The sequence below is a fragment of the Zalophus californianus genome, chromosome 8 (assembly GCF_009762305.2).
Source record: "Zalophus californianus isolate mZalCal1 chromosome 8, mZalCal1.pri.v2, whole genome shotgun sequence".
NCBI lineage: Eukaryota > Metazoa > Chordata > Mammalia > Carnivora > Otariidae > Zalophus > Zalophus californianus.
Genome location: NC_045602.1, coordinates 97,042,248 through 97,069,532, shown reverse-complemented (window position 1 = coordinate 97,069,532; position 27,285 = coordinate 97,042,248). Strand labels below are relative to the sequence as shown.

At 41.5% G+C, this 27,285-nt stretch overlaps 2 protein-coding genes across 4 annotated transcripts in view; one reads left to right on the top strand and one right to left on the bottom strand.

Annotated features, from left to right (window-relative positions):
• BFSP1 (beaded filament structural protein 1) overlaps positions 1–15,253 on the bottom strand; it is a 72,477-nt gene extending 57,224 nt beyond the window's left edge. The window contains exon 1 of one of the 2 annotated variants that reach the window (XM_027623109.2): positions 15,198–15,253. The gene's annotated coding sequence lies outside the window, so the exon portion shown is untranslated. The remainder of the gene's footprint in view (positions 1–15,197) is intronic. The other variant, XM_027623110.2, reaches the window with a different exon arrangement.
• DSTN (destrin, actin depolymerizing factor) overlaps positions 15,206–27,285 on the top strand; it is a 37,146-nt gene continuing 25,066 nt past the window's right edge. The window contains exon 1 of one of the 2 annotated variants that reach the window (XM_027623111.1): positions 15,206–15,342. In XM_027623111.1, coding sequence (XP_027478912.1) covers positions 15,262–15,342 — 81 coding nt within the window. In that variant the 5' untranslated portion in view covers positions 15,206–15,261. Of the gene's footprint in view, positions 15,343–15,762; positions 16,030–27,285 lie in introns of those variants that run through there. The other variant, XM_027623112.2, reaches the window with a different exon arrangement.

Genomic DNA, 27,285 nt, shown 5'->3' with positions numbered 1-27,285 from the left:
AGTAAATTAAAGTGTATCTCTATAAAGAGAGAGAGAGATTTATCTCAAAACTAGTTTAGGCCTAGCTGGAGGGATTGGTCTCTTTTCATTGGAAGGGAAGAAAGCAATCCCAACAAATCTCAAGATTTTTTTTTTCCCCTGAAATAATGGCTGACCATGGCCTCTGTTGTTTTTGGCCAAGTTTTCTACCAAAACAAGAATTTTGCAACTGCAATGACCTAACTTGGGAAACAATTTTATAACATTTTCTAGGAACCACAAAACATTCGTTTTACTCTTTCTGAAGACCAGCAGTGGGACCAGAAGGAGAGCATAATATTTTGCCGTGTAACAAAGAAAAAACTTGATAAGGTCAGGGGCTGGAAGAATATTTCAGTTCAAATAACGGTCATCCAGAGCCTGTGAAATGTCGTCTTTCAAACCAGTAACAAACATGCCTCGCACAGCATCACAACCAGCTAAGATCCTGGATCCACTCAGCATAATGGGCAACATTTTTCATACAGTAAATTGTAAGCTGGGCAGCTAGTTTTGACAAAAACAGCAGGAACAGTAGTTAGCTGCAAAAACAGACTCACATGTTAGAAGAGCCAGCAGAAAACTTCTTGACGTGGTTGGAAAAAACATAGAAGCTTCTTGCAGGGACTCGGATTTCAGTTGGGAGAGGGTAGACAATCCCAGTCAGGCAACAGCATTATTGCTGGAGACTGCAAAAATATCGATCAGCTCAACTATCAGCAAAATGCCTTCCCACAGCCTATTAAATATGCACCAGTGAAGTTTTTTGAAGTAGGCTGATATACTGTGTCATAGGATGTATGGATTAAAATTATGGACGCTTGAGTTCAATAGTCTAGGTTTATTTTTAAAAAGACTTTATTTATCTATTTGTTTATTTTAGAGAGAGAAAGGAGGAGGGGCAGTGGGAGAGGGAGAGAGAGAAAAACTCAAGCAGACTCCGGGCTGAGCACAAACCCCTGATGTGGGGCTCGATCTCACAACCCTGAGATCATGACCTGAGCCAAAGCCAAGAGTCAGAAGCTTAACTGACAGAGCCACCCAGGTGCCCCTCAATAGTTTAGGTTTAAATCCTTCATGACCCATTAGCTACATGATCTCAGAAAAGAGAGTTAATCTCTCTAAGCCTCACATGTCCCATCTATGAACTGGGGGTGATAGTAGTTCCCAAAAGATGTCATGAGGGCTAAATGATGTGTTCAGAATGGTGTGTGGCACATAGTAAGTGCTTAACAAATATTAGCCATTACTTTTTGTATGTAGGCTGGCAGACTTTGAGCATTTGTCTTAGTTTGGAATCCCCCAGATGCAGACCCTGAGCACAAGTAATATGTTTGGGAGAGGATCCTGTCACAGCAGCAGGTGAATGGGGGAAGCGAGGCAGGAGGGGAGAAGGCCAACCACGGGGGTGTCATCACAATTACCTCAGTGGGTAGCTGGCGCCCGCTGCATCTGGAAACTCTAGGAGACAGAACAGGATACCCCACAGAACTATCCCACCCAAGGAGTGAGGAAGCCTGGTACTTATCCACCAACTCCCTGTCCATCTTTGGTTGGGAACTGCTCCAGAGGGCATTAACACTCTAGGACATGGGACAGAAAATGGCAGGTAGTTCAGAGTAAGCAGCCTTCAGTGTTAGGGAGCATAAGGGGACATAGGAGGGGAGCTGGCCAAAGCTGCTAGGGTCCTGCCATCACTGTTTTCAGATCATTAAATGAACTGAAGTTCCTCTATATATTTATTTTAATGGGTCAACTCTTAAGTAACACTAATACAACAAAACAAAACAGAAAACTGTGTTCATTCTATGCTGATTTTAATGGAGGTATTAAGACAAGAAATAAATTATGTAACTTTAAAATATTTGTATGTAAGTTCCCACAAAGTCAACATGATGTTGAGAATAGTATATGGACTTGAAACCCTAATTCTTCTTTGAGCGGCTTACCTTTCCCTCAGTATCCATCACCTGAAGCTAGGAAGGTATCCAATAATTTTCATAGTGCTGTGGACTAGCCAAGCCCTCGTGGAAAAGGAAAACATCCGTCTTTTTCAAAAAATCACCAAACTTTTAGCAGCTGCAATAACAGGCTTCTTCAGTAAATGAAATCATTTGAGTTTTTAGGAAAAATAATATGTTAAGACTTTCCTATGCATCCAGAGGTTCAAATACTAAAACAATAATTAACACCATAGACTCCATCCCTAAATTGAAAAATGCATCTGTTGCATAATCTGTGTCTTTTTCATGTGAAAAGGGTAAAGTCTGTATATGTGGCCAATGTTTCTAAAAATAAGTAACTGCCTCAGAGGAAAAGATTGGAAGTTATGCCTATTGAAAAAATAAACTATTTTGTGTTATGAAAACAGCAAGAACAACAACCCTAAACAATGTTAAGAGCTAATAAAAATATAGGGGGACAGTATGCATATTAGACCAAAGACAAAGTACAATGCAAAGAAAATGACAAATCAATAACAAAAAGACAAACATCCGGTAGAAAAGCGAAGGAAGGAGAAGATCCGCTGAGAATTTTATCTGTTTCAGAGTCTGACCATTTGTGGTATTTTCAAATGAAAAGAAAAGAACCATATATAAGTGGCCCAAGTTTCTAAAGCAAATAATTACCTTAGATTTTGATATGACACATTCAAGTTTACAGAAGGCACATGGTAAAAAAAAAAACATGAAAAGATGTTCAACTTCACTATTCATCAAAAAAAAAAGCAACATATCAAAATACACCTCAGAAAACACATACACACACATATCGGGGGTGGTGGTGGTTATTTTAAGGAGTTGGCTTATGCAATCATGGGGGCTGGCAAGTCTGAAATCTGTAGGGCAGTCTGGCAATTCAGGTAAGAGGTAAGGTAGCAGTCTTGAGTTTGAAATCTGTGGGGCAGGTCAGCAGGCTGGAAATCCAGGAAGGATTTCTAACCTTACAGCCTTGAGGCCAATTCCTTCTCCAGAAAACCTCGGATTTTGCTGTTCGGGCCTTCAATTGAGTGGATGAGGCCTATCCATATCACGGAGGGTAATCTGACCTACTAACTCCTTGTTTACTGATTATGTTAATCACATCTACAAAATACCCTCACAACAATGTCTTGGCTAGCATTTGACCAAGCAACCAGGCACAAAAGCCCCACCAACTTGACACATAAAATTAACTACCATAGATGCTCATGCCTGCTACTTCACAGAGAAAATAAGAGTCTTCAGAAAGAAACTCACTCAACTTCTATCACCCAAGTTCTCAGACCAATGCCCCATCTCCCCTCCCGGGACTGCTCATTGATATTTGAGTCTGCTGACTCTATCCCCCTCCTGGAAGCACCCTTTCTTAGGTCCGTGATTCCACTTGCTTCTGGATTTTCCATTTCTTGGAAGCCTCTCGAAGGGATCCTCTTCAGCTTCACATCTTTGAATTACTAGGGTTCCCACGGGTTCTGTCCCAAGCCTTCCCCTTTCCCTCTCAGAATACTTCTCAATCTTTCAGGACCATTGACTGGTATCACCTAGGATGGCATGCAGGTGCACACAGCAGGCACCCAACAATAGTTTAACCAAATAAGGTCTGCTTTTTGTCTTCGAACATGGAGCCTAGGGGTAGGCAGTTCAGGGCTGGTATGGGAGACCCCTCTTCACTCTGCTCAGCGTGTGGCTTTGGTGCCAATGCTCAAAAGATGGCCGCTGCCCTCTAGGCATGGTGCCTATGCCTGCAGTGTCTTCGCACCAACTCTTTGGAATCCTACTCATTTACTTATTCAACAAATATTTATTCACAACTTACTATGTGCCAACACTCTTCTAGGCATTGAGACTACAGAAGTGAAAATGTAGAGGGCGCCTGGGTGGCTCGGTCAGTTCAGCGTCTGCCTTCAGCTCAGGTCATGATTCCAGGGTCCTGGGATCGGGCGCTGCATCAGGCTCCCTGCCCAGCGTGGAATCTGCTTCTCCCTCTTCCTCTGCCTCTGCCTCTCCCCCTGCTTGTGCTCATGCTCTTGCGCGCGCTCTCTCTCTCTCAGATGAATAAATAAAAAATCTTAAAAAAAAAAAGTGAAAAGGCAGATTATAATCTCTGTTCTTATGGACCTTACATTCAAATGGGGTGGGGGAATAGAAAGTAAATAAGTGAAAAATATGGTATGTTAGATGATGATGAGTGCTATGGAGAAACATAAAGCAGAGAAGGGAACTGGAAGGTTGGGGTGTGTGGTAATTTTACACAGGGTAGTCAAGGAAGGCCTCACTGAGTAGGTGACATCTGAGCACAGAATTGAGAAAAGTGGTGGAGCAAGCCATTGGGTTGCCTTCCAAACACAGGGAAGCAGCAAGCTAATGATGGAATATACTATTAACATTTTTTAAAAATCACAGGAATATGAAACTGTCTATATTGATCCATCAGTTGTGTGTGTGTGTATGTGCAAGTATATGGCATATGGTGTAAATGTACAGAACAAACTCTGCAAGGACACATTCCAAACCAATGATAGTGTTTAATTTTGGTGAGAGGCAAAGAATTTCAGGGCAGTGAAGGTGAAGGGGTTTTTTGTTTTGTTTTGTTTTTTTAAATAAAGGAGAAGGTATTCTTAGACAATTTGTGAATTAAAGTTCTCTTAAATTCTTTTTTAAAGAGACTTATTTATTTGAGAGAGAAAGAGAGCACACAGAGGGAAAGGGGGAGGGAGAGGGAGAAGCAGACTCCCTGCTGAGAAGGGAGCCTGATGTGGGGCTCAATCCCAGGACCCTGGGATCATGACCTGAACTGAAGGCAGATGCCCAACCGACTGAGCCACCCAGGCACCCCAAAATTCTTTTTAATTATTAGACAAAAAGGTGATGGGACAATGAATACTTTTCTTTCTCATAGGTTTCCAGGGTTGTTTTTTCTTTTCCTGACAAATTTGGATTTTTTTTAATAGCCTGGAAAAAATGCAACAAAGCCATTTCCATTATGTGATTATTTTTGCTGCTTTTTGGGCTCAACCAGCAGAATGACCCAGGGCCCATCTGTGTCATGGCTTGGGGCCCAGGGGGCTCCCTCTCCCTTGGCAGTGAGGAAGATGAGCCATCCCCACAACACTTGCCTCTGGCTGCCAGCATCACCTTGGCTACCTGCAGAGACACTCCTGCCTCGGCTGCTCAGGTGGGGAGAGCTCCCTCCCCATCAGGTTGCAAGGCCTATTAATATAAGATGAGCAGAGAGGCAAAGGGACGAAAAATACATAGGGCCAGGCCTTCCAAAGGGGAAGTCCTGTTTCTTCAGTATTGACACCAGGCCCCATGGCACATCTCCCTGATTAATCTGGCTCCCGCAGTTTCTCTCTCTGGTGAAACTTGAGATAAGTTTCCCAGCAGCTGGGGCAAAGGGCAGTCCAATGCAGTGTCTTGTTACACAACCCTTCCCATCACACTCATGTTCCAGATCATGTCGGCCATCTTGTTTCTCTCCTACCTCTCGGTGGAGTTTCTACAAGACCTTAAGGAATGGCCTTTAGCTGTTTCTCTGCCCTCCAACGCCCTATGCAATATGTTCTAGAGTCTTGGTTCCGGGTGTCCACGTCTATCCCAACATGGTCTCCTCTTCCGCAAGGGAAGTGTGACGGTCTGTGATTGGTTGTAGGAGAGTCATCGGCATGAGCTGTCAGATTTACCAAAACGCCTTTTCAGATTTGGCATCCTCCTCCTAGGAGTACTTGGGACGGCCAAAGGCTTAACAGTCTCTTTGGCTGCTTTATTTGAAGCATGGAATTATGGCCTGAGTCTTTTCTCACTTTCTTTACGAATCCTCCTCACCAGGTTATTTATCGTGACTCCAGTCTGTCAAGTGTGTGTGTGTTGGGATGGCCAATTCTAAAGAACACTAGAAGTAATGCTGCTCTGTTAACAAACTTGCAAAAGTTATACAGGATAAACCCACTCACAGAAAGGCAGATTCACGCTACTCATGACTAGGTTTTGAGAAGTTGTGACACTAGCCTTTTCATTGGGTCTGAATATTACTATTTATGTTTTCTTTAAAAGATAAAATCAGCTGATGGGAAGTTAAGGTAATGCTGACCCTGTTTTGTGAGAAATAAGAGTACTCAGGAAGAGCCCAGCCATACTTAAGGCCCATAATTTCTAAACTTTCTCTGAAACAATTTGATAGTCTGGGTTTTTAACATCTCTGTGGAATGCCTAGTTTCATCTCCACACAGAGATAGAGGGATTTTTACTCAGGAAGGAACATATTTATTTTCCTTTTTTTTCCCCGTTTCTGAGGGAAAAATATTTCCAACTTCACCCTCATTAATATTTATGATTGCTGAAGTATTTTCATTATATTAGCTAAAAGGAGCCTGGACTAAATAAAGTAGAAAACCGAAGGCATATGAAATGGTTTCTTGGCCAGGAAGATACTGTGACCACCTCAGGAAAGTTTCTGTCCTCAAGAAAAACAAATGAAATCGTGGCCTGCCAGGCCACTTCATGGAATCCAGGCAATACTTTCTGCTCTTTTTTTCCCTCTGAAAGCTATTTGTTGAACACACTCTTCTTGTTTCTTGTAACCATAGACTCTGGTCTAGTCGAGTGTTTCTTATGTCAGGCTACTGCTGAGCCAATATTTATCATTTTAGAAATTTCCATGAGTCATAAAATAAACCTGCAACCGGCAGTACCTTCTATGGGCGTTTCTTAGAATTTTTAAAATAAAAGGAAAAATGCTGAGTCTGGAATCCGACGCCTGGCATTTATCAGACCACCCAGATAATTTCTCCTGACGGGAGGATCCTCCTGCTATTTCAAAGCCATTCAAGGTGTGTTGCCTGCTGCCTGAAGCACCTTCCTGCCCAACAGCCTGGACCCCTCTCCAGAGGGCCAGGCCAGGGCTGGAAAGGAAGCCGTGGAGGTCTGAAGGCTGGAAGTGACTCACTGGCTCTAAGGGTGGCAGGAAATGTTTTCCACGGGAGCAAGAATATAAATGAGCAAGTGATTCCTTCTACCCCCAGTATGGAAAATCTTGCAAGGGGTCCTGAATTTACTGACCAAAGGGGGAAAAAAAGATCGTAAGAGGTGACGTGTGGTCCTCATTTACATATGAGTGTGTTAGACTAGTGCTGTTTGCTCCCTTTGTGCCAATCAGCCTCTTTTCTCCAGATGTGGACCAGCTGAGAGAAACTGTGAGTCCACGACCTAGATGATTATAGTGACTTATTGATTTTGCTATAAAAACAGCCCTGTGTCAAGAGCGCAAGGCCTAGAGTTTATAAATCAAACTTCAGAGGTCTGCCTTAGCATTACTAGAATACTCCACGAATTGCTACTATGGTGCTAGATACTCAGTAAGTCTTCTGTATAGTGCAGGCATTACATTTTAGAACCAAAGGGGTTAACCTCATCAACACCTTCACTTTGCAGGTGAGGAAAAGGAGGTCCAGAGAGGCATACCTCCTGAGAGGTCACACAGCCAGTCAAGACCAGAATTTGTGCCAATGGTATCAAATACCTTCTTGGAAGACGGGTGATAGAAATACTGGAGTCTTAGTGATAAAAGCAAAACAGTTATGCTAAAAGGCACTCCAATTTCACACTGTGGCCACTGTCCCTTGGCTGTTTCCGGTGGAGCTGTTCTTGAATATGCTCCAAGTTTCCTCACTGGGCAGAGCTGGGGTTCTTTGGCTAAAGCACCCTTTGACATCCTTCCTCCTGCCCCCAGAAGGGAAAACTGGAAAGCCAGCCATTACAGGCCCCCAAAGCAAAAAATAAAACAAAGCAAAGCAACAACAACAACAAAAAAACCCTGCTTCTAGATCTCTCTAGGTATCTTGGTCCATGGAGTCAAATTTTGGGGTAGGAGCATTAGGTGTTTTCCTCCTGCAATCATCAGTGTCTGAGTCGGCCCCCTAGCCATCTCTTCCACACTCATATTCACCAACCTAAGTGAGAAATCATGTTGGTAACTAACGTTCACTTCCTTCCTCTCCAGATGCCTCACTCATTAAGACCTGGTAATACCTCCCTGGTATGATCTGCCCCATCAGTAGGATCCTGAGACTTCCCAAGGGGACCTAGGCCAAGTTTATCTTGGCATTGATCTGTTTTCACTCACTATCTCCTTGTGGCAGGGCCCATGACTTCTCTATCTTTGTATTCCTGGTAGCTAACATACCACCACTGGCACACAGTAGGACCTAGGAAACGTCTGTCAAATCTAACTCAAAACATTTCAAAGTGGCATCCCATTGTGAATGTAAATGAGACACTTGCTTTGCCTCCCAAACATAAACTTTTTTCTTTTTTAACACAAGAAATTGTAAGAAGAAATTCAGGTGGTAATAATGGATGATGGGATGAGGCAAACATCTTTTAAAAAGACTGAATCATAAGACTGTCTTAATTTTGGGGCACCTGGCTGGCTCAGTTGGTAGAGCATGCAACTCTTGATCTCAGAGTCATGAGCTCTGGATCTCAGGGTCATGAGTTCAAGCCCCATGTTGGCTGTGGAGCCTACTCAAAAAAAAAAAAAAAAAAAAAAAAGAAAGTCCTGTTTTTGAAGGTCAAAATAGTTGAATATTGCCCATTTCTTATGTTCAGCCTAATATAATTGAAAATAATATAATTATAAATACATTGCTTTATACAGGGGCTATAATTCCGGGTTTTTCTTTTCTTTAATCTACCCTGACCATGGTCTACATGGTCCTACATCATCTGATTATTAGTTACACTTTCAGTCTTGTTTGGGTCCACCCACTCTGGCTCTCCAGGCTCCAGCCACACTGTCTTCCTTCTGTTTTTAGAACACGCTGACCTCATCCCATCTGCCTGGGATGCTCCCCCTGCTATTATCACACAGTCGGCTCTTTCTTGGCATTTAAGCCTCAGCTTAAATTCCGCCTCTTTGGATGAGACTTCTTTGAGCACTGATTTAAGTGTGACTTTCCCGCCTCCAGTTACCCTCGGTTACAGCACCCTGTTTTATGGTCAACAAAGTACTTTTTTGCTTTGTTGTGTGTTTGCCTGTAGCTGACTAGGATTTAAGTTTCAAGACTACATGGGAGACCTGTCTGCCTTCTTCATGCTCTGAAGAGCTGGCACATTGTAGGCCCAACATGAACGTTGACATAATGGATTCAGTAATTAATTTTTAAAAATGCAGAACTCCAGAAACCAATATTGCACTGTATGTTAATGAAAATTTAAATTAAAAAAAATGCAGCAGAACTAAAGTTTTCAAGTATTTTCTTCCCTTGGTTTACTGATTTCACCATCCAGATATTTCGTACAGATACTGGCCCTTTTCCTCTATCCTCCACCTTTGGGAAATTCTTTGCATCTTCTTTACCCTTCCTTGATACATTGAGACAGTGAACTACCTGACCTCATCTTCTGACTCTCATCCTTGTTATTTACATATCTCCAATCTATTGTCCAGCCCATCCATTGAATCTTTTAGTTCAAGAATATTGTATATTCCTAATGTTTGCAATTTTTCCATAACTGTTCATTTTTACTTTTGGTCTCCCAGTGTCTTTCCTTATCTGAAAATATTTACTATGCTCATTTTAATTTCTTGTCCTGCTTCTTTTGCTTGAAATTATTCAGCTTGTTGCCTTTCTTTCATAATGCTTGGATTCCTCCTCCATCTTAGGAGCTTTACCTATGGACTCATACATATGTCCTTAGGGTTTTCATTGGGCTGGGTTTGTACAGAATACCTGGGGCAGGGGTTGAGAATGGGCATCACTCCTGGAGAGTCTGGGGGAAGACAGGTGAAGTCCCAAGATGGGGGAAACTCTGAGGTTGCCCTGGGTGCCCCCCCCAACCTCAACAAGGAGGTTGGTCATCTGCCCTTCCAGATGACTTCCAAGTACCCTCTCCTTTCCCCGATATAACTATTTAGTCCCCAGAGGCAGGGGAGGTGAGAGAGGGGTGAGGGAAAGTTCTGAGCTTGGACAACCCATTTGCATGTGTTGGTACCATCTTCACACACCCCCCTCAGGGCTCCAGGGCTGCCTGGACATTACCCAGCAAACTTGGTAGTGGGCACTTCACTGGTAATGAGGTTTTCTAGCCCCTTGGTGGTCACTGGAGAGGTGGAGGTCTGCAGAGAATAATGGGGTGGGGGAGGGGAGAAGTGGGTCCCAGACAGCTCACCCCTACCAGTCTGTCACTGCCTGTGACAGGTCTTCCTTCCCCTCCATCTTGCAATCTTTCTCCTGTCCTTACCCATGTACAACAGCCCTCCAATTTTTCTTAAAAGCACACCTTTGAGCCTTTAAGAGAAGCCCTCTTATTTTTAATGTTACAATTTACTGCAGAATTTCTATTCACTTCGTTCCTACCCTTCTTGATTTTAACTTGTGATCACATTCAACCCTTGGGCTTCTTTACATTCTGGAAAGTTTAAAGTCATTGAGTCTATCCTTAAATCAAATACTGGATTCCTTTATTTGTCCCTTGCTGAATCTTTTGTGGCTCCTTTTTCTTTCTCCAGGAGTATAGCAACCTGATCAGAACTATAGAGAGTGCACTATTACTTCTGAAAAATGGGAAGACAACATGGATATATCCCCAAGACACACTGCCAAATGTGTGAATAAAAACAAGTCGCAATCCTACGTGCATTGTGGAGGCCATCTGTGTTTTTTTAAATGCTCTATATTGTATGGGTCTGGAAGGTTTCATGCTATAAGTGATAACCAGTGTAATAGCAAACCAATCTTGGCATGTGCATTGTAGGGGAGGAACTGTAGGACTGTTAATTCATCCCTACAATTCACTCAATTCACCCCATTGAGTTTCCTTTTTAGAATTTTCCCCCAAACCTTTCCTGAAATATGTAGTTTAATGAATGGGCTTCAGAACAGTCCACAAGCTCCCTGAAAATGTAAGCCATGTTTTGTGAGTAGGAGCAAATACCTACTTTTCTAGAGAAAGGGTCTATACTTTTCATCAGAACCTCAAAGCGAACATATGGCCCAAGAAGGGTAAATAACCATTGGTCAAAAGTGTTGTGCCACTTTCTACTCCATTTTCTCATGGTTTAATTCAAGTGGTACACTAGTAACTAAAAACATGTATTGGTTGTTCAATTTTTAATATTATAAAATAGCAGTATATGACTTTTACTTTACCATGAAGACTAAGAGAGAAATCAATAGTGTTACATGTGATACTGCATTGTTCCCATGAATATACTTAAGTATATTTAGCCCTTTCCTAAAATAGATGTCTAGGCCCTCGGGGCTGCCAATCCAAGAGGACCCAGCTACAATAAAGGAATGTCCAGAATGTATTTTCGACAGCTTCCATTTGCTTCGTTTTGTATAAACCCACTCTGCAGTGTTAAGGACGCATCAAGAGGTACCTCAGCTTTTTTGCTGAGCATCACATAGGAGTAATGTGTCATGTGGTCTGATAGGAAAGGTCATGGGCTTGGGAGCAGATCACTCACTCCTCTGGGTTCCTAAGGAACATTTCTTCACCTTACCTCATCTGTAGAATGGGAGTAAATAATAATATCTACCCATGGCAGTTGCTGCTGGTTATCTCCCTATACCCACTTTCCCCTTCTTCCCTGGTAGAGGAACCCCAATTTCTTAGCTGAGCACATTGCTGCTCCAAGAACAGACCCCATTTCCCAGTCTCCCTTTGCAGCCATATACTGCATTCGGTCAGTGAGATAAAAGTGTGAGCTCTGTCTGGCACTTCTGGGAAGTTTCTTTAAAAGGAAAGGGGTAGACTTCAGGTTTCCCCGTTCTACATGTGAAGAGCTTGGAAGCTGCCACTCTGTCCTAACCAGTAAAAAGCTGAACAGACAACTCCTCTTGGATCCATGAGAGAGAGAACACTGGGCAAACTGCCGTGCCCAAAACTGTCGACAAGACAGGCCAATAGCAGGAGTTGTGGCTTAGCAGAGCAGAGACTCACAAGTAGAAACCACCGTGGGAATGAGTGCCTGGGCAGGAAAAGTTGAACTTTAACTGACTTGCTGGAGGCTCAATGTGGACAAGTCTGCGAGTTAGGAACTCTGGGGAGACTCAGTCATAGGGGACCCCCGCACATCTGTGTCACCTCCTGAAGTTCTACCAGGTTCCCACAGTAAATGTCAAAGAAAAATCCCCTCCTGCTTCCAGTACGGGGAGGGGAGAAGGAAGGAACCATTTTGAAATACACCAGAGCCTTCTATCCTAACAAGGCCTGCCCTGAGGGGAAACTAGTTACCGGAGCCTAACTGATGGGGGAAAGAAGACACTCAACTGGAGCCCACTCGAGCTGTCTTGTCCCACTGAAGGGGAGAGGTTGGGGGGTTGCTTCTGAGAAACACTTGTGAAGTGCACAGTCCTGAGACACAGGCTCAGTGAAAATGAGACCAAATCACAGAACTCTAGAATGCCTTCCCCCTTCCCCCAACCTCACCACATCACTAAAGGCCTACTTACTGCTGTTCCTTTCACCCAGTGCATCATGTCCAGCTATCAAGAAAAAACTGGAAAGTATACAAAAAGGCAAAACAAACAAAAGCCACAGAAATGAAGAATGCCTGTCATGGGCTTATTAGTAGACTGGGCATGGAGGAGAAAGGAATCTCTGAGCTAGAGGATATACATCAACAGAATCCTCAAGACCAAAAAGCAAAGACAACAAAGACTGAAAAAAACAGAACAGAATATCCAAGGAATGTCGGACAACTATAAAAGGTATAACATACATGAAATGGGAATACTAGGAGAAGAGAGAAAGGAACACACTATGTGCAACAACCGTGATGAGAATTTCACCAAATTATTGTCATACATCAAACCAAACCACAGACTCAGAAAACTCAAGAGAACACCAAGCAGGATGAATGCAAAACAAAACATTATGCCTAGGTATATCATTTTCAGAATTACAGAAAATCAAGGATTTTTAAAAATTCTGAAAGAGGAAAAAAATATGTTACCTATAGAGGAAAACAATTAGTGACTTTTCCTCAGAGGAGGGAACTGAGACTATGAGATTAGACAGTAGGGGTGCTCAAGGGGAGAGGGAACAGGCGAATTTATAGGGACGCAGGGGAGAAACTAAAAATAGTTTTCCTGCACTGTTTTACTGACAGGGTTATGTCCTCTTGTGGGGGGGGGGGCTTTTTCCAGGCTATTAACATACATCTCTCTTCGAGTTCCTCGTTAATGTATAATTTATTCTTCCTTGCCACTCATATTATTGGTTTTCTTTTTTTTTTTTTAAGATTTATTTTAGAAAGCCAGCAAGCACGAGAATCTCAAGCAGACACCCTGCTGAGTGCAGAGCCCATTGTGGGGCTTGATCTCACCACCCTAAGACCATGACCTGAGCAGAAACCAAGGGTTGGTCGTTCAACTGACTGAGCCACCGAGGCGCCCCTCATACTATTGGTTTTAAATGAAAGTGCCTATGTGTTCAGATGAAGTATGAAAAATGTTTTCTAACTTTAACATGGAATACATCCATCTCATATATAAGGAGAGATCTTATTTCAAAACTTCTTCCCTCTGTGGTATAAGGAATAGAAAGATCTAGAAAATTTATGTGTAAAGGCAGAGGTTAAAGTTTAATGGACTCTTAAAAATGGGGGCTCCTCATAGGTTACAATGAACTGATACAGAAGCTTGCTTGATGAATTGTAAAACATCTTTAGATATTGGTTCACTTAATGAATGTGTATTAAACAGCTATTATATATCAGGGACTATGCCAGTCCATATAAGGTACATCCTAAATAGTCCCTGTCCTTGAAGAACTCTCAGTCTAAACTGGTGGTGGTGGCAAATTTATATAAACAATTACAAAGCTACATTAACATTAGGGAAAAGACCTCACTCACTACTCAAAGTATGGGTTGAGGACTCGACCTAGCCTCTAAGTCCCTGAATCTGCATTTTAACAAGATCCTCAGGTGATCTGGATGCTTATGAGGATTTGAGAAGTGATCAACTGTGGGATTAAAGAAGAAACCACTAATGATCCCTTGGGAAGTGGTCAGAGGTCTTCAGAATGGAGGGGTAATATGAACATTCCAGCCTGAGACACTAACAGGTCCATAATTATGGCAGCTAGAAAGAGTAAGAAGGGTTCTGGAATGAGAAGTTTAGTCTGGAAGGAAATTGGGCACTTTGGAAGATACGGGAAACCGAGCAGAAAAGGCAGGTTGAGGCCAGAGGCAGAAGGACCAGAATGACCCGTTTAGGAAGCCTTAGAAAATTTTAGGCAGGAAAGTGACAAGATTAGATTCTTAGGTTTGGATGTAACACTGGCGGCAGGGTGGAGGACGAAATGCAGAAGAGAGGCTAGAGCAGGCAGGTTTGTATCTGTTAATGAGCACGATTCCATTCGACTTTGAACTAGAAAGGAAGTCTTTGAGGACTTTAGAAGTGAAGGGGCCACTGAGTCCCAGGAAGAGAAATAAAGGGTTCCAGCTGCAGTTGGATACAGATGGGTTCTTTCTTCTCAAAGTGCTATGCCCAACCAGCTGCATTAGCATCACCTGGAAATTGTTAGAAATGCAAATTATCGCGTCTTAACTTAGATATACTGTCAGAAATTCTAGGGGCCAGGACACACAAATCTGACTGTACCAAGTTCTCCTTCAAGCTTGAGAGCTTGAGCACTGCTCTAGCCTGTAAAAGTCTTGTAGCAGGTGGTAAAGGCTTAGAATTGCCACAACTTACTTCCTTTCTAGAAAATAATAGCAAAAAAAAAAAAGACACGGGTAATGAGAAATAAGTTTCTACGTTGAGTGGGCAGACCAAAAGTCACACAACAGTCTAGATTTCATATAGTGCCCAGAAAAAAATAAGTCTTATCCCAAAGCCTCACATTTGGATAATTAAAATAATTTTGGTAGAGGCCGTGATGTTCTCGGTAGCCTAAAAAGTAATCATCCCAGTTGTAAAGTCTTTCTGTTCCCTTTACTGCGCACAAAAACGCCCTCGGGAAAAACACTGGGATTCCTTTTGGCCCTCTCAAAACTTTCTGATGTAACCGCCCATTAAAAAAAACCCAACCCCAAATTAAAAGCCCCCAAAACGGAGCGGCGGGGCCGGCGCCATCGTCCCAGGAAAACTCTACCATTTCCCAGCCACACCCCTGCGGACCGCCGGGCCTCCTTCCCCGGGCTGTTCCCAAAGATAAATAAATCACTCCTTGTTTTTTCCAGACCTGAAATTAGCGGTGACTCACAGAGCACTCTGAATGGCCACAGTCGCCTCGGGAAGAAGGAAAAATGGGCAGATTTTTCCCTCACGCGAGGACCCGACGTGCCGGGCTGGGCCAATCAGGGGAGGATGGCGGGAATCGCACCAAAGTAGGTAAAAAATGCGGGATGTGTTCTCGGGGCCGCGGCCCGCGCCTGGACTCCCCCCGGTCCTCCCTCTGGTCTCCTGCTCCGGGAAGGCCGCCTACCCTCGTTCTCCCCCTTCCTCCCTTCCCCCTCGCCCTCCCTCCCGCGCCCTCCCAGGCCCCGCCCCCAGCGCGGCGCACACCTGGCCAGGTGGCTACTTCCATGTTAGGGCAGCAGCAGCGCAGTGGGCGGGGCGCCACATACCCCCGCCCCCCCGAGGTGGTGGGGGGGTGTGATAAGAGTCCCCTGCCCCGCTTGATCTTTTGCGGGTTCCGCGCCGGCAGGTGCTAGCCCGAACTCTGCCTCCTCGTCCCTACTAAATGAGGGAGGCCCCACCCCCACAGACCCGAGCTGATGAGAGGAGGACCCGGTCCCCTAGTCTTCCGAACGTGAGGCAAAACCCTCCGCCTGCTCTCTGGGCAGGGCGCTGCCTGGCCAGCCGGTTGCGTAGCAACGGCAGGCAGCGCGTGACGTGCGCAGTCGCGTTTGGGCCCGAGGCGCGCGCCCGTGCACCCGCCTCCTGGTAGGCTCGCGCCTCGAGTCGCCTGGTCGCTGGGTGTCTCGGTCCCTCTGCCGTGAGAAGGACGCTCTGCAGACTCGGCGCCGGCCAGCTCCCCCTCCCGCGTCACTGCGACCGCCGCGACGAAGATGGTGAGTGGGAGGGAGCCCGAGGCGTGGGCTGACGCGGCCTGGGCGGCTGGGCGCTGGGGCCCCATGGGGGTCGGGGCTGAGGGGCAACAGGCGCGTCCCCGCCCGGGGGTGGGGGACGCGGGCCCTGCTGCAGCCCGCAGGCAGGGGAAGGTCTCTGGGCTTCCACCGCTCGCGGACCCCCTGGGACCCAGGCTCCTCGGGCGGCTCCTGGCCGCTGCGTCGCTCGCAGCTGCTGCGAGGCCGCCGGCGGGAGCATGGTCCCCGCGATAGCCTGGGGACGACCTGCCAGGGCCGAGCACCGCCACACCCTCGGTGAAATCGACCGGGAGTCCGCCATCCCGGGATGGGGGGCTTCGGAATCCGGCGCGGGCCTTGTTGGCGCTGGTTTCCCCAAAGCCGGGCGCCGAGGCGGTCAGTGACTCGTGCGAGTTTCGGCCCCTGAGGTCGGTCCATCTCATTAAGGAAAATAAAGCCTTTATTGAACAACCCTAGAGTGCGGAATGATCACCACGAGCATGACCCTGGTATGATTAAGAACAGGATGGCCTCGCAGCCGCTTTGTCTGTCGTATCTGGCAATCAGCTTCCAGCAGCACAGTGCTTGTCAGGCTTGGCAGTGGCTCTTTTAACCCTTCCCTACCCGATCTCTCCATGTATGGTTAGAAATTTTCTTTTACCTGTGAACAGTTTGGCTCTGCCAGAACTTAGCGTCTGAGGAGTGGGCATGATGCTGGGATGCTAATAAAAGCGAATGAAAAAGCTTTTTAAAAGCCCATTGAATTATCCTAGTCATTAAAAGTAAATATGCTCATATTCTAGGTGATGGACACTTGGCTTAATTTACATATTTTCCCCTCTAAACTGTCTCTAATTTGCTGTACAATAGTACTCTTAACTGGACGATCAAGTAGAACATTTTGCCATTTTCTTTAGTCTGCACTCGCTGTTACCATTTTTGGTCAATGATTTGCAGGCAAAGGCTTAGCAGACTTTGCTATTACACTGTTATTGCATCTGTCTGCCTGGAAGCAGTTCGTACCAGCTTACTGACATACAAAATATTTTCGCTGAATGACAGTTTTGGTTTTCTTAAGGTAGTGCAAGGAAGAAAAAGATTAACCAGTAGTTTCTTGATGACTAAGGAGATGTAGTAGGAATTTGATAGTGTTGAGTTTTCTCTTCTTTGGTTTAATTCCATAAGCTACAAAGAGGAGCAGCATCTTAAGACTTTTTTAAACCTCTGCAAGATTATAAATGTATATACTACCTTATATTAAAAGACTTAAGGGTTTTGAGTTCTCATAAACTTAAGACCATCTACTCTGATGAAAGTGCTTTGAAATGGGCTGGAGCCTGTTTAGGTTCTTTTAATTTGACATTCTTCTTTTTTGAGTTTTTGTAATGCAGACTTTATCTTCTATTTGAAAAACAGGACCAAGCATTTTAACTTTAGTTAAATCCTTAAATTTTAGTTCAAGCTTAGCTTCCATATTTCTCTGCATTCAAATAAAATGAAGGGTCTGTTTTATTTACTGGTTCTTGGGGGAGGAGAACTAAAAATTAATCAAGATGAGTGAATTCCAGATATTTTTCAAACTTGTTGGCCTTAGGGAGGTCAAGAAGACCTTACAAGCTCCTGTTGTTTGGATGCTTGCAAATAGAGTTCAGAATATAGACCATTTGTAAAGGTTACTCTTGTATTTAGCCTTATAAGCACAGAACATTTCCTTTCAATGTCGGCTATTATGAAGATTCAAAGTTCTCTTATTATCCCAGATTTTAGCACTTCACCTCTATATTTGAAACTGATGTTCCAAGTTTCTAAAGTTTTTTTTTTTGTTGTTAAGGTTAAATTTTAGGGCTGGCTCATTTGCTTAAGTATGAATCCTGATTTCAGCTGAAGTCATGATCTCAGGGTTGTGAGATCCAGCCCCAAGTTGGGCTTTGTGCTGGGCATGAGCTTGCTTAAGATTCTCTCTCTCCCTCTGCCACTCCCCCCCCCCTTGGTGGTCTTTCTCAGAAAAAAAGATTTTTAGCTGCTGATGGGTTTGTTCTGCATTAACAAAATCATTTCCTCGTACTCACCAAGCCTTCTGGAAGCATTTGGGACTAAAAGCAATTTGAAACCAACTCAAAAGATCACCTTTGAGCACTTTAAGATGAGATTTCATGTTTTCAGAATCTCACTTTACAGTTCCTCCCCGACCCCTCACCCCCCAAAAAAGCCTGTCCTCCACAGGAACCACATCTACCCACTCCAAACAAAACTTTGGTGTGTGTGTACTGAGTGTGCCAGTTTCCTCATAGAAAGATTATTTACAAGTCTACCATTAAGTTCCTAGGGTTATCTGCTCAGTAGTTCTTTTTGTTGGGTATGGATTGAGATATTACACATAGACTTGCCTAGTGCCTCTTGTAACCAACGGTATATGACATTTACAGCATACTATATGGCTCTCTGGGAGTAGTAGGAGTGTAGTCTTGCCCCTGAAATAATAAAAGTCTACCTGATAATTCAACCCTGCCCTAGTCAGAACTCTGCTGTAACAAACTGAGCTAATTGGCCCAGAATGAATTACAAATGTATTCTATCACTCCATGATTAGGAAAAACACTTTTACTTACAGCAATCTAATGGAATAGGTTGGGCATGTGTTCATGTGCCTATTTAACATGAAAAAACAAGACTAAAGGATTGATTGACTTGTGACCTTTTTTGACTGCACATCATTTTAACATAATTTACAAATTAATTTTGAAACATTTTAAGCAGAAAGGTACACAGAATAACAGGTCCCTTTGTATGAAAAAAGAAAATAACTTTGTCCTATTTCAGGTTTCTATGTTACCATTGCAACTAAATCTGCCTCATCTTCTTCATCCCATTCTCTTCTGCCCCCAGAGATAACCACTTCTGTGTCAAAGACATAATGTGCTGGCCAATTAAAGGAGGTGATTTTCGGGCTTTTGTAATTGGGAGAACATTAATTAATAAGGAACGTCTCAAAAAAAAGAAAAGGACAAGGACCTGGGGCAAGTAAAACCAGGGGTCTTGAGGAACTGCATGGACCGGTCTTGTCACAATAAACAAAGGCAGGATCTTTTTGTTACCACTTTCCCAAAACTCAAAATGATGGGGTTGGATTTCTTAACCATCACTGCTTTCCAGGAACACAAAGCTCAGGTGCAGTCTACATAGTCTACATAGTCAACTGAAGTTAATACAATTCATTCAAATTGATATTTCCATGCTTTTAGCTATGTATGTATGCATCTGTAGTAATATATATAGTTTTGATGTGTTTTTATATTTCATATAAATGCTGTGCTTTTGCAACTTAAAAAAATTAAACTTGGTGAGTTTTTTTGGGAGGGGGATGATATTTGGTTTTAGCCGTAGCTGTGGTTCTTTACATTAAATGCTAAATAGTTTTTATGACTATGTAAGTTTATCCATTCCCCTATTGATGAACATTTCCCCAGTTTTTCACCCAAACTTTAATCTTTTTTTGTCTACTTGCAATAGATGGTTTCCATGTTTTATGTTACTTATATATCGCCAGTGAATGTGTTCTTGGTATAGACCTAGAAGTGGAAGCCTGGATTGGAGGGTGTGCATGTGTATTTTTTTACTCTATTACAGGTGGTTCTAATTTGTATCCCATCAGCTACATTTATCAGTCTGTTTCTCCATTTCTTTTCACCACTTGGTATTATGGCCAATACCTTGAAACCTTTGCCAATCTGATGGGTGTGAAATGGGTTCTTACTCTTTAATTTTCTTTTCTCTGATTAGTAGTATTTTTTTATGTTTATTGCAGCCTATGGTTTTACATGCATGTGCATCTGGTGAACCTGACATTATGTAAATACTCCTCACATCTTCATATAGGCTTATTTGTGGAGTCATAAAGTAAATCCAGCGTTAAAAGAAAATCTTTAAGAACGTGATTGTCAATGTCAGAACTGCATACTGAGTGTTGATATCCTTCTCCTCTGCAACCTACATTTCTTTGCATGCCTCTCAAACTGCTAAGCAACAGAAGTTAAATACCCTTAATTCTAGCCACTGGCCATGGTTCGATCCTGGTAGTGGTAGAATGCAGTGATCCAGGAGAGAGTTCCATCTTTGCCAGGGGCCATGGAGATTAATATCCTCTGCTTTGTACTTATCTTTCTTTTTCTTGGGTAATTCATCCCGCCAAATGTTAAAAACAAACAAGCATTGGGGATGTAGGGGAAATCTCTTGTGCTTTCTGCTCAATTTTGGTGTGAACTTAAAATGTACCTAAAAAGTTTATTAATAAACAAGCAAAACAAAACAGTTATGACTATTTTTCACCAATAGAATTGGTTTAAATCGAGCTGCTATTTAACTTACTATCCAGAAAGACTCCAGACATTTTCATTTTTATGTTAATGTAACTTTATTTCATTTCAGTAATAACTAAGATCTTTGAAATGAACACCATGTTTGAAATTAGAAAAAAGTCTGGAAAGTGGAAAAACTGGATTTAACACATATGCATTGCTTTTATCTACAGAGCAAAGTTCTGGTCTCTGAGTAAGTAGGCCTAGTCTCTTTATTGTATTGTTTGTAATTTGCATACCAAAACCACAGATCCTAATAAATAGAGAAGATTGTTATTTAAGTATTTTGAGCTTCCTTCTCTTGTAGCGTATTCCTCTTTACATTGTCCATGAAAGACATACTCAAAGATTTACACCTAACACTTCAGAAATATTTTAATCACAGGTTTTCATCTTTCCCTGCCTCCTTGCCTTGATGTTGGAAGTGATTTTTCAGTTGGAATTGTTGTGCTGCTGTTCATTTTTCTTGAAATTTTACATTGGGAGAAGTATAGCAAAATAAACATCAGATTGGTTCATCTCAGAAACACTTTGACACACTACTTAATTCATCTTGGAGTCTTCTGTATAAAGACCCCCTGTGGAGTTGAGTAGTTTTCAGTCTAGAGTGATTCTTAACTCTTTTAAAAGTCTTCTAGTAGCTGACATCATAATGCTTAGGTGTTGTTTACCCTATTCGTAATTTGCTTTGGTATGTTAAAATTGAAGAATCAGTTTTTTATATAGGTCTTTAAAAAACAATTGATTTAAGTAAAAATGCGATTAAAATTCAGGTTTTAATATGTAGTTGAAGGTATGAAAAAGCGGAGGAAAAGCTGAGATTTGGGCTTTTTTTTTTTTAAACATGAGAGAAGCACGTCAAAAAACTCTGGTTCTGTTATAGCAGGGCATAGGATGAGCACTTCAGAGACCAACTTCAGTGCATACTATAGCAGGAACCCTACATTTGAAACTAATTTGTCATTGTGTTCTTTTGGATTACATCAAAGGAAGACTGTTTACTCTTTTCCACATTTTTGCATTACTTTATAGGTTGTTACTCCTGTTTGCCTTATCACAGAAAAGAAAGATGAATTTCCTACCCGTATTCCTATATTAGCATGTTTTCAGAAAAAAAATCATCAACCTGTAAATGTAATTAGTGTTTATTTTAAAATGGTTTCATGTAGTAACTACATTTTTGATGATGGTAGAATTTTCATGTAGTGATAGAGCTAAAACTAAAGCTCAGGCAAATACAGGTAAGTCTCCTTCAATTTGCTAGGAAACCATCTATTATGTCAAGTTTTGAAGCTCTGGAGCGCTGAGGAATTCTCAAATCACTGAAACCTCGTTTTAAGAATGTTGTAAGTAATCTTCAGGCCAGTGTTGTCGAGTAGAAATAAAATGTAAGTTACATGTGTACTTTTAAATCTTCTAGTAACCCCACTAAAGTACAAAAACAAGGTGAAATTTGTGTAACCCAATATATCATATCCACATTTAATCAATATAAAAATAAGACCTTTCACATTTTTTCATATAAATTATTTGAAATCCAGTATGTATTTTACAGTTACAGCACATCTCAATTCAAATGTTCAGTTTTCATTGGAAATATTTGATATGTATTTAGATATCCATTTTACAGTTGGAAAAGTAGATTCACATACCTTAGTTGCTCAAAGCATGCTTACAAGTTTTCTAGTAATGGAATTGATAATTTAAAATTTAAGTTAATTAAAATATGATTTAAACATGCAGTTCCTCAGTCCCACTAGCCACATTTAATGGACTCACTAAACCCCGTGTGGTTAGTGACCAGCCTCAGACTTTGTAGATTAATTTGTAAAGGGAAGTTAATATAGGTACCAGCACTGTTAATCCTCTGCATTTCTGCACATGTCTAAGAAGGAGTACTAACATAGCATATGAATTCCTTTTATGGCACTTATTGAGATATTTTGTAGAACTAGACTGTTATCTCTTTAAGATAGAGTTTGTGTATTTCAATAGCAAGATGCCTCTCTCATGGTAGGCCCACAACAAATGTTCCCAAAAGAGCATGAATGAGTGATCCAGAGGGCACTTGTAATTATGACAGGGACAGGGTCCCATGGATATGGATTTCTTTAATTTTTATGCTTTCTATTCCCACATACTTTTTTTTAATACAATGGAAATTGACTTTTAAGTACTAAACTAATTGAATAGTACGTCCCCTTTGTATACTGCATTACTATTTGATTTGAGTCTTAGAGTGAGAATCCTTTGAGATAAGGCAAGTATTATTAGAATAGTACCTTTAAAATAATTCTGGCATACAGAAAACCCCTCAATAAATGCCAGTTCCCTTTCTTCCCTTAAAAATGAAACTGAATGGGGGCACCTAGGTGGCTCAGTCGATTGTCTGACTTTTGATTTCGGCTCAGGTCATGATGTCAGGGGTCATCAGATCGAGCCCTAAGTTGGGCCTCGTGCTGGGCATGGACCCTGCTTAAGATTTTCTCTCTCCCTCCCCTCCCCGTGCCCCCCTCCCGAAAATGAAACTGAATGGTATTTGATGCTCATTGAGGCATCCTGAACCATAGAAAAGCACTTGAAAGCCTAAGAACAAGAAGTCATGCTTTAGAGAACTTAATAAGTTTTTATTGTGTCTGGCATTGTGTTATACCTTCTCTCAGTCAATCCTTATAGCAACCAGATGAGGTAGCTTTTATTATCATTTCTATTAAACTATACTGAGAAGTGGTTAAGAGCATGGGCTCAGAGTGGGGCTGCCTAGGGTTTTTGAATCTTGGCTCCGCCATCTACTAACTATATGGCCTTAGGTAAGTTACTGATTATTCTATGCCTCGATTTCATCATTCCTCCAAATGGGAGTACCCACCATCAGGACAATTTGGGTGATGCATGTAAGTAGTTTAAAAGCAATGCCTGGTATATGGTAAAGTGCTTATCAGTGTTGGATGAAATGACATTAAACAACTTTAGATCCTAATTAGATTAACAGTCTTTTTTTCTTTATATTCTGATAACGCCATCACATGCTTCAGCAATTGTAGATAAAATGAAAAGGGTGGAAGGAGTGCATTAGAACATATTTCCAGTTGTTTTATTATTTCTTTAATGTTATTTTATTTGGATTATATATGATCAAGTTTTTATGATCAGCTTTTAAATTTTATTTTTCAGGTGACTTTTTAAAAATTGTACAGTTGACATGCAATATTAGTTTCAGGTGTATAACGTAATGACTTGACAATGTATGTTATGAAATGTTCACTATACATGGCTACCATCTGTCATACAAAGTTGTTGACTGTATTCCCTATGCTGTACTTTACATCTCTGTTACTTATTTTGTAACTGGAAGTTTGTGCCTCTTAATCACCTTTACCTTTTGCACTCATCTCCACTCCCTCCCCTCTGGCAGCCACCAGTTTTCTGTATTTATGAGTCAATTTCTGTTTGTTTTGTTTTTTAGATACCACATGTAAGTGAAATCATATGGTATTTGTTTTTTCCTGTCTGACTTATTTCGCTTAGTGTAATACCCACTAGGACCAACCTTGTCAGGAATGGCAAGATTTCATTCTTTTGCATGGTGGAGTAATATTTCATTGTGTGTGTGTATATACCACCTCTTTTTTATCCATTTATCTATCAGTGGATACTTATGTTGTTTCCATATCTTGACATTGTAAATGATGTTGCAATAAACATAGAGGTGCATGTTTCTTTTTGAATTAGTATTTTTCTTCTGGTAAATACCCAGAAGTGGAATTACTGGCTTGTATATTTACTTTTTTGAGGAACCTCCATACTGTTTTCCAGAGTGGCTACACTAATTTGCATTCCCACCAACAGTGCATGAAGGTTCCTTTTTCTCCACATCCTCGCCAACGCTTGTTATTCCTTGTCTTTTTGATACTAGCTATTCTGACTGGTGTGAGGTGATGTCTCAGGTGATTTAATTCTTTTTTTTTTTTTTTTTTTTCCGTTAGCGAAAGCAGGAACACAAGCAGGGAGAGTGGGAGAGGGAGAAGCAGGCTTCCAGCTGAGCAGGGAGCCTGATGCTCAATCCCAGGACCCTGAGATCATGACCTGAGCTGAAGGCAGACGCTTAACGACTGAGCCACCCAGGTGCCCCATAATTCTTAATGTAAAAGTATCTTCTACTCTTAGTATTGTTCCTGAAGAAATTAATGTAGAATCAGACAGTTCTTTATTGCCCGTAAAATTAATGTAGAATCAAACAGTTCTTTTGCCCGTAAGATTTAGAATAGCAACCATTTATTCTGTAAATGAGAAATTATTATATGCCAAGAACTGATCCAGGTCTTAGAGATATAGTACTAAAAAAGTCCTTTCCTTGTGGAAGTTAATCCTAATGTGGGGGAAAGAGAGAGGAAAACAAAATGGCAAGATCATGTCAGAATTGTTAAGAGGTATGAAGGAAATAATGTAAGCAATAGGGAGTACTAGAAGAGTTGGTTCCTTTTAGCCAGATTGTTAGGGAAGGCCTCTTAGGAGGTGACATTTGAGCTAAGACTTGCATGATGAGAAAGCCATGTGTAGAGCATTTCAGGCACCAGGAACTCTAAGTAGAAAGGCCTTGAGAAGAGAATGAGCTTGACATGCCAGAGACAAAGGTAGCTGGAATTCAGTAAAAGGGGGATAGAAAAGTAGGAAATGGATTGGAGGCAAGAACTGGAACAGGAAGAGCCCATAGACCAAGGTGAGGAATTTGAATTTTATTCTGATTGCGCTAAGAAGATCTTGGAGGTGTGGTGGTGGGAGGATGTGAAGGTGGTAAGTAGTGGAATGAGATATGATTTATTACTGTGGAGATGTGCAAGTGGGGACAAAAACTGATTAAGAGACCATTGCTGTTATTCATCCAATTGATGGTTGTAGCTTGGATTAAGATTGTGAATAGTGGGATAATGAGAAGTGATTAGATTGAATATGTATTTTGGAGGTAGAGCTGACAGGACTTGCTGATAATTTGGGTGTATGGCATAAGAGAAAGACATCAAGGATCACTTACTCTTAAGACTTAGACCTGAGCTATTAGGTAGTTGGTGGTGTCATTGTGCTGGGGACTATAAAAGTGAAAATAAAATAGTTTGGCAAAAATTGAGGTTCTTAGAACTTTGAGGAATAACAAATTGGTCTAGATGTATTACACATTTTTAAAATACCCTAATTTCATATCTGATTATAGTAATAATGTATGTACATTATAAAACATTAAGAAAAATTTAGTTGTAATGACAATTCCAACCGAAGTATTAACATTCAGTGCATTCTCTTCCAGATCATGTTAAATAAATGCTCGTTTTTCAGTAATTGGTGCCTCCTAGGAACCAGGTTCTGTGGTAGGCTTTGGAGATTCAACAGTATACAAGACAAAGTCCCTGTCCCTATGAAGTATACATTCTAATGGGGGAGGCAGGTAAGAAGTAAACAAATGAATAAGATAATTGCAGGTTATAGTAAGTACTATAATGGAAGTAAGGGAGAAAGTGAATATCCCGAGTCTACCAATATAGATTTTTCTCACACAGTTGAGTTCATCTGTAACAGTTTTATATCCTTTACTTCCCATATCCCAATGTGACAGGGCTGCCAAGCTATAATTCAGTGGGGGAAAAATAGTGTCTTCAACAAGTCGCGCTAGTACAACTGGATAGCCACATGTGAAAGAATGGATTTGGATCCCTGCTTCACACTATATACAGAATTTAACCCACAATGGCCCCTAGACCTAAATGTAAGAGCTAAAGCTGTATAATTCCTAAAAGAAAACATAGGCAGAAATCTCTGTGAGTTTGGGTTAGGTTTTTTTGAAGGAGGGGTTTGGACAGTTTTCTTGGCTTTGTAGGCAAAAGCACAAGTGACAAAAGAAAAATCAATTGGACTCTGTTAGAATTAAAGACTTTTTTGCATCAAAGAACACCATCAAGAAAGAAGACAACCCATGGAATGGCAGAAAATATTTGCAAATCATGTCTGACAAGGAATTTGTATCTAGAATATATCAAGGACTATCTCAGCTCAGCAGTAAAAGGGCAATCCAGTCATAGACAAAGGGTTTGAATAGACCTTTCCATAAGGAAGATATACAAATAGTCAATAAGCACATGAAAACATGCTCAGTCATTACCCATTAGGGAAATGCAAATCAAAACCGTAAAAAAAAAAAAAAAAAGGAATGAGGTACTACTGTATACCCACTAGGATGACTATAATAAAAAAGACAACAGTAATAAATTTTGGGAAGGCTGTGAAAAAGTAGGAACCCATATATGTTGCTGGTGGGAGTGGGAGTGTAAGATGGTGTAGCCACTTTTGGAAAATGTTTTGGCAGTTCCTTAAGTTAAACTTGGGAATTGCCATGGACCCAGCACGTTCACTCCTAGTTACATACCAAGTGAAATAAAAAGACATATCTACATAGAAATCTGTGGACAAATGTACATAATGGGGATAATAGAATTATCCCCATAATGGAAACACCCAGATTTCCATCAGCTGATGACTAGATAGAAAAAATGTCATATATCCATATAATAGAACATTATTTGGCAATAAAAAGAAATGAAGTACCAGTTCATGTTACAGCATGGATGAATCTTGAAAACATGCTAAGTAAAAGAAACCAGTCAAAAAAAGACTACATATTATAGAATTCCATTTACATACAATAACCAGGATAGATAGATCTCAAGAGACAGGAAGTAAATTAGTGGTTGGATAGGTCTGAGGTGAGTGAAAATGGGAAAGAAGAGTGATCACTCTGTGCAGAGTTTCTTTTTGGGGTGTTGAAAATGTTCTAAGATTAGATTGTGATGGATGTCCACTTTTGTGAATATACTAAAATCCACTGAACTTACGCTTT